At 37.2% G+C, this 13,061-nt stretch overlaps 1 protein-coding gene across 5 annotated transcripts in view; it reads right to left on the minus strand.

The window, feature by feature from the left end:
- DPY19L3 (dpy-19 like C-mannosyltransferase 3) overlaps positions 1–13,061 on the minus strand; it is a 38,040-nt gene that overhangs the window by 4,022 nt on the left and 20,957 nt on the right. For all 5 annotated transcript variants that reach the window (XR_013923695.1, XM_080365079.1, XM_080365077.1 and 2 more), the window contains 3 exons: positions 7,632–7,714; positions 1,034–1,166; positions 170–328 (listed from right to left, as the gene is read on the minus strand). Coding sequence is in view for 4 of the 5 variants with exons in the window: in XM_080365079.1 (XP_080221205.1) it covers positions 170–328; positions 1,034–1,166; positions 7,632–7,714 (375 nt within the window). In the remaining variant the exon portion in view is untranslated. The remainder of the gene's footprint in view (positions 1–169; positions 329–1,033; positions 1,167–7,631; positions 7,715–13,061) is intronic.

The following is a 13,061-nucleotide window of genomic DNA, read 5'->3' on the forward strand; positions in this document are numbered from 1 at the left end:
AGCAGTGTTCACTGTCGTGATTTTGAGAATGTCTAAAGGCTCCATTAGATTTTACTTCCCACACTCATGATGAGTGGAAATAACCCAAGCTACTTCATCTCATAGTTTTACTTCAAAGAGAAGTTAAGCAAAATGTGTTTTCTTTATAAATCTTGTATGTAATACTTACATGGCCATTAGCTATATCAAGTAAGTCACGTAACCGACACCCTCTACTGTGTCTTCTTTCGTAACAAATGCTGTCCTCTAGGATCACATAGTCTGTGCCAAAGGATCGCAGTATTCTGTAAACATCCTCAGGAGACCTCTTGGCATACATCTGATAAATCTACAGAAGAAAAGTAAGCTGTAAGACACATTACCATTATTTCTTTGTTTGCTCTTTCACGATTCCTTTATCATAAACCACGGAAAGAACCGAGATTGGTAATCCATGTGATTTGAATCCAGTATTTTAAAAAAATTAAATGCTTATTCAGTAGCCACTTGAGTTTCCATGTTACGGCTAGGGTGATGCACAATAGTGTTGCTGCAGACTACAGAAACACTGGATGGTGCTGCTGTCTGCAGGAAGGCCTTGGTAGATGTCTGTAAAGCTTTCAGAATGTCTAAGCTATACCTATATATACAGCTTTGTCTGGAGTTTCTCAAGGTGATTTCTACATAAAACGTTACGTGCTAGTCTGGAAACTGAAGGGAGTATCAGGCAAATTGGGAAAAGCTCCATGTGGGTTTAACAGCCCAACTGCGCAGCGGGACGTATGAACACCAACAGCACCCAAACCAGCGCAGCCAGACCAGCCTGAGTACCCAGGCACAGTTATTCAGAGAGAACACCAGCTGCCAGAAGGGAGTTAGCAGATGCCCCAAGCACTGAAATTACTGAATTCTGCAACTGTATTGAAAATAAGTTAGTTCAATGAGTAAAGCACGTGATGTCATTTGCAATGTGCCAATTTGAGATTGCGGTGTTTTCTGGAATGGAGCCACTGATGTGGGTAAGAATTAGCTTAAACAATCAGAATACTCTTACCTGTTTTGTTCTCTCTCTCAGATTCTTATCCTCGTAATGGGGATGATTAGTTAAGGTCCGTCCAGTGCACAGTTTGACTCCGGCTAATAGCTGCATGCTCCCAGCAAACACTGCTGTGTTTGGAGTGTTTGACCTAAACAAATGTTGGTAAGTCTGAGGAAGTCTCTCTGTAAGGGCATCTTTGCATTGCTTGTTACAGATCAGAAGGAAAAAAAAGACTGAAAAAATATTTTCTGCCTCTCCTCTATTCAGGGAGCAACTGTTCAAGCAACTGTGTTTTCTTCAAATATGAAGCAGATAAATCACGTTAATACTCTCTAACTGCAAATAAAAATTTACTATGCACTGTAAGTAAATTTAGGGAAGACAGGATCCTGAAAATTTCAAACTACTTCCATAGTTCATATGTTTCTTGGGTTCATACAGCTTCTGAATATTCGTAGATTTCTGTATCCTAATTCTTTTAATATTTCAAGAAACCTACTGTGACTTAGATCTGTGTCTGATATATAAGGTATTCTATACAAAATGTAACCTGAATGCTAAAACTTCTTGCTACTGTCCTGGCATTCACCATTCACTTGGAATGAAAATTGTTACGTGAGACAATAATCCTCCTATTATGACAACTGTGGGAAGTCAATTACTAAAAAAGTCACCCCAAATTGCAAAATGCGGGGCAGGGGGATGCAGAAGATGCCACACAGAAACGCTGTCATTTACTGGTACTGTGATCTCATCCAAAATTCAAAGCCAATGTATAGAATTGTTACCAAAATAAGAGTCTTGGTATTTCTCAGCGTGGTTTAAATACCCATACTGAAAAAAATGATTTTTCGCTTACCTTCCCCCCAACAAGTTTACCATCTAAAATACATGTAAAGACACAACAGAAGGGCATAGCAAAAAGATAAAGTAAAAATGCACGGCACCACAGAGTACTTGAACTAGATGAATTAAAAATGGTCATAGTATGCGTGTTTTCTAGTGCTTAGGTAGGCATATAACCATGAAAATTCTATGAAGACTAAAACAACATAAAGCAGCATACACTAAATCAAGTAAAATGAAATTAGCAAGAAATGTGAATAGTTGCCTAACATCCACATATGGCACCTAGAATAGACAAGTAAGTGTGACACGTCGGGGTGTGCTTTAGGGAGCCTTTTGAACCTGCAGCTCTATATTCAGTTGTCTTTAAGATCCATGATTGGCTTGAAGATGTTAAGAGACAAATATTAAACTTTAATATCGCCTTTCAAGTTATTATGCTTAGCAAATGAATTAATAATTACAAACCTTTCCTAAAAATTCTTGCACTGGAAAGTTAATCTCATCTAGGAAGGACAGAGATAGTATTAATAGGCTAGTTTAACTTTACTGATAGGCTAGTTTTTCAGCAGTTTATAAAATCGGTTTCATTTTAAAGTCTGAAAATACTTAATCTCATTTAAAATGTCTTTTTTTACTGGAAATATTCAAAGCTGCAAGTGTCATGAAGTAAATGTTTCATTAAAAGAAATGAATTTGTCATAGAATTTAATATTATGCAAATGTAATGGCCCTGACACGCTGTCAGCTACGACTCACCCGTAAATCTGCAGCAAAGCACAATTCTTTAGACTAAGCTGAAAAGAACGTGGGCTAGATTCACAGAGGGGCTTGGTAGAGCTAAGGCACCCAAATGAAAACAATGATGTTCAAAGCACCTTCAACATGTTTCTGAGTTTATGCCTGGGCCAGGAAACTTCCAGCGTGAAGTCTGCTTCTGTGTTTGTTCTGATTTTATAATGCTCTGCAGTACTTATCTCCTGACTTGGCCTTATCAAGGCAATCCTGCACCTCTCCCTCCTTAAAAGCTCAATATAACGCAAACTGGCAGAATGAAACTTTCTTAACCCCCTCCTCACAACCAGTACCAAAGGCAAAACCACAAGAAAACAAGCAAACAAAAAGAGGCATTCCCGAGAAACAGCCTGCAGGAAATGGTGATAGTGCCCTTGGTCTGTAACTTACTGGTAGAAATGCCTGTCGAGAACGTAGAAGATGCAGGGCTCAATTCCTCCCCTTTCTAAAAGCACTCACTCTTGCCCGGAAGGGGTGAAATATAGCTGAGCACGTTCATTATTTATCAGGTATTAAGAGTTCTGCCAGCACTTGCTCCTCTTCCTCTACCTTAAAAGCAACGTAGTGACCCTCACTTAATTTTTCAAAAACCTGGCTTTCATCCCTTGGTCCTGGTTAGAGATCAAACCCAGGTATTCCAGGTGGGAGCAGGCACTGCCCTGAGACTCAGCGTTACACGTCTGAGGTCCTAGCTAATCCCAGCCTGAAGACGCACCCCTGTCCCTATTTCAGTGGGGGCAGCTCGGGCAGTTCCCAGAGCGACGCGTGCCACCACCCGAGCCATCGGAGACACTCCCTCACTCTCTTCCAATGCCAAGAACACAAACCTGACACTGGATTTCACTGGTGTGGACAGACACCTGGAAGCTGGGAGGTGACACAGCTTCACGCAGTGTCTGCCCGCCTTAATTACATCTCCAAGAGCTGCAGCTGGTGGCTGTTATCGAGCCTTTATCTTGTGGAAGAGCCGCTGGAGGGAGAAGTGACAAGGAACTGGGATCTTCCAGGTGCAGGAGGATCCCTACGTTCCCTGCTGGCTTTCTTGAACACTCCTACCCGAGTCAGCCCCTAACTGCGTCCGAGGCAGCTAATGCGCTTCCAACCACTGAATGACGCTTCTTACAGAAAAACGAAGCAATTTTTACAAATGTCTGAACAAATGATGTATAAAATGAAAGGATAATTTGGTTTTATAGCTTTCTGCCAAGCTCCATACCACACTGCCCAACCTGCAAACAATTTATTCTGTACGAAATGTCACTAAATAATGACAAGGACTTACAGGTCAAACTGATTTACATTGCATAATTTAAATGTCATTCCAAGCAGACCTGATGGCATTTTGAACAAATAATCTCATTTATTTTTGAAGCTCTAAGCTTTCAACAAGTTAATTACAGCTGAACTAATAGGTAAACTAAGCGCTACAATACATCATATGAAGCCTTTTTTACCTACACTTTAGTATTGATAGAATTCTCTAAATTCTTAAGAATAACTCATTAAAAATAAAAGGGTTTTACAGGAACTACTTGCACAGACTCTAAAAATGATACTAATTCTTCCTCTTGACTTGCTAAAGAATTATTGTGAGTTGGTTTTAAGGAAGCTCTACAGAAATAGCCAACGTTGCAATTACAGGTTACATCATTAGAAATAAAATGGCTGTTTCTATTCAAAGTCCTCCACAGTTCAGCTCCGGAGTTGGCTTTCAAAGCCACAAAATCTGACAAATTTCAGATTATGCCTTCACTAGCGCCTGGGTGTGATATGAATCTACAAAGCAAAGGGGTTCTCAAACATGCCACGTTAGATTTTTTTTTGTTGTTCTTCTTTAAAAGAAAGTCTTTTTATTTGCAGGATGCTATATCAAATATTACAAGTTAAGCTGCAAATGACAGGCAGTAAAGCATATTCAGTCAAACTGTCATGGTTCTTTTTTTTCCCTCTGGTTTGGAAAGACTGAAAATTGCAAAAATGGAAAATGACAGCCACAAAGAAAAGAGCAACAAGATGCATTTTTGTTAGTCCCAGCCTCTATTTTATGCATGCATATTTTTCTCACATAAAGAAGTGCACCTACATAGCTGGTATACACCTAGTTCTCAGGCACTATCAGGTTCATGCCTGAATTCTATTGACAAATCAGTCATTGACAAAGGATAAGCCCAAAAGTTTAAGAACAGTAATTAAAAAAAAAAAAAAAAAAGGTGTAACATTGCCTTTAAAGTCTGGAATATGTGTTGAATTCAGTGTGATTACCCTTGAAAATCAGGCATGTAAGAGAAAAATTGAAATTTATAGCTGGCTTAAAATTAAAATATAGCCATTAATATAAATTACTAAATGAAAGAGCCACCATTGTAACATGGGTATTCCATTTTTGTAACCTTATAGAAGCTTTTTGGACATTTGTGGGGTTTCCACTAATAAAAAAATTTGCCTGCTGGTCCCCCACACCTGATTCAAATACAGTTGACGTATAACTATACTCTGCCAAATCTCAGTCTCGGTTAACTTTTCCACTGTTTTGGCTGTTGTCTGAGATTTCTAGGAAGTTTTTCTATAATTTTTGGTAACTGCTTATGACATACTCCACAATTCTAGATAGGTTTCCCCTTTAAAGGCAGAAGACATTGCTTCTTAAACACTTACCAGAAGTAAAGAGAGTAGGGAAGTTCACGCTATTGATTTGCTCATTCTACTGATATTCTTCCCCATCCCACAAATGAGCATGTTGTTCCTGTTGTCTTAGGGAGAAAGACCAAAACTAAGAATTTTAATATACCTCCCATCTGGGAACACAGCTGTGAACTGTCCCTGGGTCACTGGCAGGACCTTCTTGACTTTTTTTTTTTTTTTATAATTTATTTATTTTAAAATAAAAGCTAAGAAAATGAGGTGGTAGGTAGGAAAAAGCAAGAGACTGGGATATGCAAGATCATTATATAAAAAATCGTGCACTGCAATAGATGCAGTCCAATACTATCCAGTAACTTTACTGTAAAGATATAAACCAGTATATCTTCTTGAAAATGCTATGGTAATTTTAATAAGGGGAAGAGTGAAAAATACATCTGGGGACACTTCACAGTGGACAGACTAATAGTTGGCTATTATTCAGACTGTGCATTTGGACAAGTTAATATGATTTAGATCGAAGCAGACAGAAGGGTTTTCTTGTTGTGGAGAGATTGCAAGACAGATGAGTATTTCCTAATTCACTGCTATACATGACAAATTAGAGTTTCTCATACTGAGTTTTAATAATGAATGATTAGTTCCTGACACCAACCTTGACAGATCATTAACTACAGCAGAACTATCAAGTGTTAGTACAGTAAAATATTTTTCTTACACATCAAAACTTAAGAAAATCTGTCCCACTTTGAGAAACTTACCATAAATTTTGTTGACTTCTATTTAAAGCATAGATAATTAACTCTTCTTTACAGCAATAACATTCCTAAACACAATAAATTCTAAGTAGAAAATTTCCCTCTGTAATTGTCTGTCATGACTTAAAATGAAAAGAGGACAAGCACTAGTTTAGCATTCTCAGCACTAAGAACATATGAAAAATTATTCTCATCAGATCCAGTCAAATCCAGTTCACGGCTGGGAATAACTCCACATGCATATTTTATGTATAAATCTATATATAACTCTATATATTGTACACAGGAGACCTGAACTATCAGACATTTACCATCTTTTAATAAAACAGTAGTGCTAAATGGAACTGGCTGGCAAACATTAGTCACCAAAACATGTCAATATGGCAGCAAAGATTCTAAATGATGGTAAAAAACATGGCCTGCTTTCGAAATAAGTCACTGAAGGTTTGTAATATATTCTACTTCTAAATTACTCCTTCTAGTTTATGCATTAAAGAAATACAGCACTACAAAGTGTAAAAATGTTGCTATGGGTAGAACAGACTGGGCAACTGGTTTCACTGAAGTTCATTGCATATGAAAACACAATCAGGGCTCTAAGGAAATACCTCAAATAGATCAATTTTGAATGTAGTAAATTCAGATTTACTTTCAGAATGTTTTCCTCCAGAACATGAAACTCTTTTTTTTTTATAAAAAAATCCTCTTTGTCAGAGTTCCAAATAAATACAAGTCTCAAAAAAATCTCTGTTCAGAACTTAACCTGAAAGTTTTTCGTTTTACTCTATGTTATAAAGAACGTGTCTCTTAGATTCACAGTCCTCCAGAGAACTTCCTACCTGGCCCTTTTTCTCAGGATCTTCTACATGCAGTATTCCAAATCGTTTCCACCTAAAAAATACCTTCCCATGCTCTGTGAGAAAGTGGAAGTGATGAGGTGGGGCTGGACTGATTAACTCATATCCTGAAAGAGACTCTGCACCTGTGCTTAGCCATGGTGAGTTCGAGTTCAATTACAATTTTGTTTATAGTTTAGAACACATGCTGGGATTAATTCTATTAAGTATAAAGAACTTAGATTGTTTCAAAGTTCAAGAAATAGACTGTAGAATACAGATTTTCCACACCTACAACTATACAGCCAATAAAGTTGAAAAGGGAAGGACATCAGGTTGGTGGGAAAAAACAAGAAATAAAATTATTTCACAGCAAATATCTATTAATGTAAAGAGGTAGCTATAATATGATGAAAGAAGCCTGACACCTCCAATTTTACCTCTTCTGGCTGGGAAAACTATGTGTACTTATGGGAGCAAATAGTCAGACGCTGGTTCCATGAGGCACATGCAATACAGCAGCATGACACTGAACCAGAGCAGCCCGGGGGACTGCACAGAGCTGTTCTCCACAGCCGTTAATATGCTAATCTCCTGATAGCCCATTCATCCTTAACTATCTCCATGGGTCACCAGAGTTCACTGATGAGCTGTGACAAATAAGGAGAACACTACAACTAAGAACATTAGATCTACACAAATAGCATTTAACTTTAAATAGAGTAAAAATCCTCTTACTTAATCCAGTTCATCAGCTCCACAGTGTCTGGGTCATAGAATTCTCTCAGCTCTGACAGTTCATCCATTATTCCTGGCCAGAACTATAATTAAAACAAATCAAACCGATGACAGAATGAACAAAACAAGTTCTGGATGTTGAAATACATAATTTCCTCTTAGCCAGTAATGATCTTGTCCAGCTCATGGATAACTTCCAAGACATAAGCATATCTACCCTTCCTAGGACAGACAGGTGGCTGTCATTGCGGTGTGAGTACAGTTTCAGAATTTGAGATCTGCAGCTCCCAGCAGATGACCAGAAGGAACAGAATCACCAGTTATAGCGGTTCTCAGATACACAGCTCACAGGAAGGTTCCAGAACTCTGTTAGTTAAGATCAGTTTGCATCTTAAAATTGATGGGAAACTACACGTTGCCACCAAATAGGACTGCTGTGCATTGTAGCTACTTTACAATGAACCACTTCAGTTCCCTGGACTATAGGACAAATGTTAATGTTTTAAGTTATTTCTTGACAGACAAGGTTTAAGAAAAGGAACTAGATAAAGGGGCATCATGTAACAGTTCGATACGTAACAGCCAAGCCATTAAATAATGCCTACGATTACAGGAGAAGGAAAGGCCCCAGGAATTAACGTTGTTTGGAAAGGCAACTTGCAAGCAAATAAAAAAAAAGGTAGGCTATTTGTATTGGAAGTTAAAATCATCAGATATGCTGTGGATGCCATTAACGGCATTTCAGAAGCTAAATTAAGAGAACCACTGATGGGAAAAAGAAAAGTATGACTGAACAGCAACATCCAAGAGTCTATTGGGGGGAAAATGTTTCAAAATTTACTTAAGACAAAGAATACATAAATCGAATCCAGACAAGAGAAATAAGGATTGAAATTTATTCTGAAAAGCTTACCCCTCCCCCAAAAAGCTAACAGAACACAGATCTATTTAAGGATTTCTTGTTTAAGATTGTGAACATTCAAGAACAAAAAGAAGCAATTAAGAGATAATGACAATGCTAATGACTAACTGATTGCTTTGCATCAGTCTTTACTACAGAGGATGTTGTGGTGAAGCCTATTCCAAACCTACCCTCTTTAGATAATAGGGATTGCAGGCTTGCAAAGTGAAACGTCACAGGAAAAAGTGTAAGAAAACCCACCCGATAATCTAAAAAGCCATAAATCATCCAATTTAGATAATACCCATCCAAGAGTTCAGAATTAATTTGAATGTGATGCTGCTGAGCCACTTAGCAAAATATGCATTCTTTAACTAAAACTAATTACGTAGGAGGACTGGGTAGCAGGAGATACAATTGGGCCAATTAAGATACTTATTAGTTTAACTGTTTACCTGATACATTTGTTAAAGTAATACTGGCTGGTAGGTTGAGAAACATCTAAAAGATAGTTATGGCAGTATCACAATCTTAGAGTTTTTGGGAAGTACAGTAACACTGTAATAGACATATTTCTGCTCTTCAGAAGAGCTCTCGAGAGATTAGTAAATAAATTAAGCAGCTGTGAAATGAGACTGTAGAGTCTTGTAATGAATCAAAATTTCATCTTCTCTTCATTACTGAATAGCTAAACATTTTGAGAGTCGGGAGTCCTTCAGGGTGGAGACAGAAGGAAACGGTCTCTGCTTTGCTTCTAGATCATGCTGCAAACTACCAAATGCTGGGATTATCATATGGCATTAACTAGTCTACGTAGGTTTTTCAAGTCACAGTATCACATTATTGCAACTTCTGAGTCAGTACAAGCAGTTTTCACCAGTGGAAAATCTTGGTAGTGGGGCTTGCTACTGCTGCATTTAGAAAGATAATTCTGAGGTAGCAAGATTTTCAGATAACACCGTATTTAATTAGTCAAGTCAAGCAAAAATTGAAGAACTTCAGGAATTCCAAACACAACAGAATAACAATGAAAAGGTAAATAAAAAGGAAAGCACACAAAAATATGGACCAATAGCACTGATATCACAACTCTGTCTTGTAAATACAGTATATGTCTGATTAAGAAAAGTGTCCTGTGACAGAAGAAATGGATAAAAAGGGATGTAACAAACTGTTCAGAGCACGGAGTGGTAGGTAAAAGAGGTTTCCAACTTGTAATGTGCTTGTCTCTGCGGTCTAAGTCTTCAGGAGAAGCAGCCTGTTGTCAGCTAGCTTAAAGAAGCAACACAGGGATTTCTTTCTGGACTGGAAAAACCTTAAGGACTTGTAATTTCCTAAAGGTTTCACTGCTTGCATAGGAAGAGGTAATGTGACATGTTATTGCTGACTTGTATCAAAACCCAAAAGAAACTCAAGAAAATAGAAAGCTGGCATACTCTAAACTGGCAACAGGGAATGTTTTTCCTAAGGTATGTAATTACTAATTGAAAAATATCACTGAGACCAGGAATCTACAAAAATTAATGAAATAAACTCTGAACTTGATGACATAACTAAAGAAAAAAAATTCAATTATTAGGAGATTTAGGTACTAAGATTGTTGTTTGTTCCCCCACCCTAGCTTCTTAGTGGACGTAAGACAATTTTTAACTTTCAGGAGTAAAATTAGATTTTTTGTGAGTGAAAACATTATCCCAGCTCTCTACATTGTAGAAAGATTTCAGCCTTCTCTTTCGCACTTGTTAGCCCTCTGGCTCATGATCATGGATTTCATTCTTAAATGATTATTTGAGGTCTGCAGCTCCCAGCAGACGACCAGAAGGAACAGAATCACCAGTTATAGCGGTTCTCAGATACACAGCTCTTAACTTAAAATACTTAAGTTTTTCTTATTGAATGTCTGATGTACTTTGCGTTTTCAGTGTACTTTGATTTACTAATAGTTACTATCCCCAAATATGTATCTTGAGGACATACACTTGACAATTTTTAACTCAATGGCTGTGATAAGAACCCAGAGATGCTTGCCGCTTTTCCCCTCAAAGTCCAGAGTTAGGCAACAGCGCTGGCCACAAACGTGGACGTGCTGAACAGTCCGCTGATGATTACGGGAGTTCAGTACTTCTCAAATACAAGGACACTTATTCTGAACTCAAAAAGCGTCAGCATTAATTCTCTGGCCTCTGAGCGTAAGTGAAAAGCAAGTACTACTAAGTTATTTATAGTTACTGTTGGCCTAAGATGAAAATTAAGAATCTCCTTAGAGAAACAGGATTAGGTGTTACAAATAGAAATAAACATGACCTTTTCTTTTGTCATTTCTTCTACAGCCTGCCAAGCTTACTAACTTTAGGTTTAAAGGATACACACAGTACATACAGGGAGCTCTTCAGTATAGCATATGTCGCACTATGTGCTGCAATAAATGTATATTTGTAGCAAAAGGACTCGGCCACGACGAAGATAAAAATGCAGTTTGAGAAATTGTATGAATGGATACCAGCAAAGAAAAACCAACACGTTTGGTAAAACTAGTATCTATAGACTTGATGAAGCTCAGGAACTAATTTTACGTACCAACAATTTCTTTAGGAATGACTGCCATACAAACACAAACTGATGGGTATTATTCTGTTTAGAAGTTAAATGCAATGGACACAGATATAGTTGAAATTACTTATAAAGTGAAACAAGTAATACTTTGTACTGCATTATATATGTGTTATCTGCAGTACAGCTGAAGTATGCATGGAAATACTTCTGCACTTTATTTTATCTGAAAGATCTTTGCACTATACTGATGAAGAAAACCTGTGTAAATAGAAATATAGATGTCTTAATAGGTCTCAAAACATACCTTACCTGAAATCTGAAATAGCTAGCATTGGAGCTGCATCTCTATCTCAATAAATTATTGTTCAAGTGGTGCGTTTTGGACTGTAGTAACCACATGCCTCAAAAGAGGCTTTCATTAGCTCATTCAGGATTAGGTTAATAATCCCATAAAACTCCTATTCTGAGGAATGGCACTAATGAATAGTGCTTCTGACAAATGTAACCATAACAGTTAACGAAATACAAAATTGCCCCACTACTAGTTCAAGAAAACTAGCCGTGATGACAGTTAACTTGGTGGTGAATATGCAAACTGCTCACGCAATCTGAGCAGTCACAGTGCACGAACAGATAAATTTTTATCTGGAAAGGAGAAATCTATTTGCACTGTTGGTTTGTTTCTAAAGGTTTTAGAGAGAGAATATGTAAACACATTCTCACAGAAGCAATCGATGCTTTCTGGATCTCTGTAAGAATTTTTATTCTGACCATTGCCAGTGAATCTGGTAAAAAGTTTTATCTGTCTGTCAGGTGGGCTTCTTTCCTGAAGGCTCATGAACTCCTACAGCTTTGCAGGAAAAGACACACACACAGATACCCATTCCTCTCGTAGATGAACTGCAAGAATAGAGAAGTAATGTATTTCTTTATTCCCACTAAGCACTTTGAAAAATGATATTTTTAATGTCAATAAAAAATACTTCCTGTATTTAGAAGAAACAAACGATTCTTTTCAGGTAGTCTGAGTACAAGTAATGACTGACCTAAAGCCTATGAAAATCAGTGACTTCTGTGGACTTCAGCATTTAATCTGACAGGATTTAGGAACTTTGTATCTGCTTATGAAAAGTGGGAGGAAAATTATTCCGAGTTGACTTGTCACATTAGACTATCAGAATGTCATACTCTTGACATCAGAAATGTCAAAAGAAATGGCATTGTTTCTATCATTTTTCAGAGAAGATGAAAATGGTAAATGACATTCCTAATGAGCATACCAACGGGGGGGGGGGAAGGAATCCTAAAAAGTCTTCTAGCAGAATAATAAGAAAATGTAAATGGAATACATCAGTGTAACTTTATGAAATAAACTGTTACAGTCTTTTCTGACTTTTCGTTTCACTGTTTTAAAGGGATGAACAGATTTTCAGAGTGAACTCTATTAGCAGCTTAACGGTTGTGCTTTACTACTGCCTGTTTAATAATGAAATTCACCTTGAGTTTCTCTGAAGGTAATTGTTTAACAGAAATATTCTCATCTCATCCTAGGTATTGCAGACATAACTTCTCCATCAAAGCAGCATCTGAATTTTTTGTCTTTGTAAATACAGATTAAAAGAATGGTATGCCCGTTAAATTAATGTTCTAAGTCTCACTGCTATGACAGACTAACAGACTAATAATCTTGTAATGTTATTATTTTAAACGTTTTATGTATTTACTTTTAAATGTTTGACCACAGTAATAGTTTGTTTCTGGGACAGACAGAAGATAATCTAAGTACTTAACTAGTGTAAACGTTTCTTTAAAACATACGAGATGAGGCACAGCAGTACAGAATGTTGTGATTATTTCTGCTCCTACAATGAATCATTACACAACTTCACAATCTGCATCTTATCTGCAACTTAGTTAAAACCAAAACAGGCAACTTACATTGCCATAAAAGTATATATTTAAATAACAACTGATAA

Source organism: Falco punctatus (assembly GCF_963210335.1).
Source record: "Falco punctatus genome assembly, chromosome: 14".
Classification (NCBI taxonomy): domain Eukaryota; kingdom Metazoa; phylum Chordata; class Aves; order Falconiformes; family Falconidae; genus Falco; species Falco punctatus.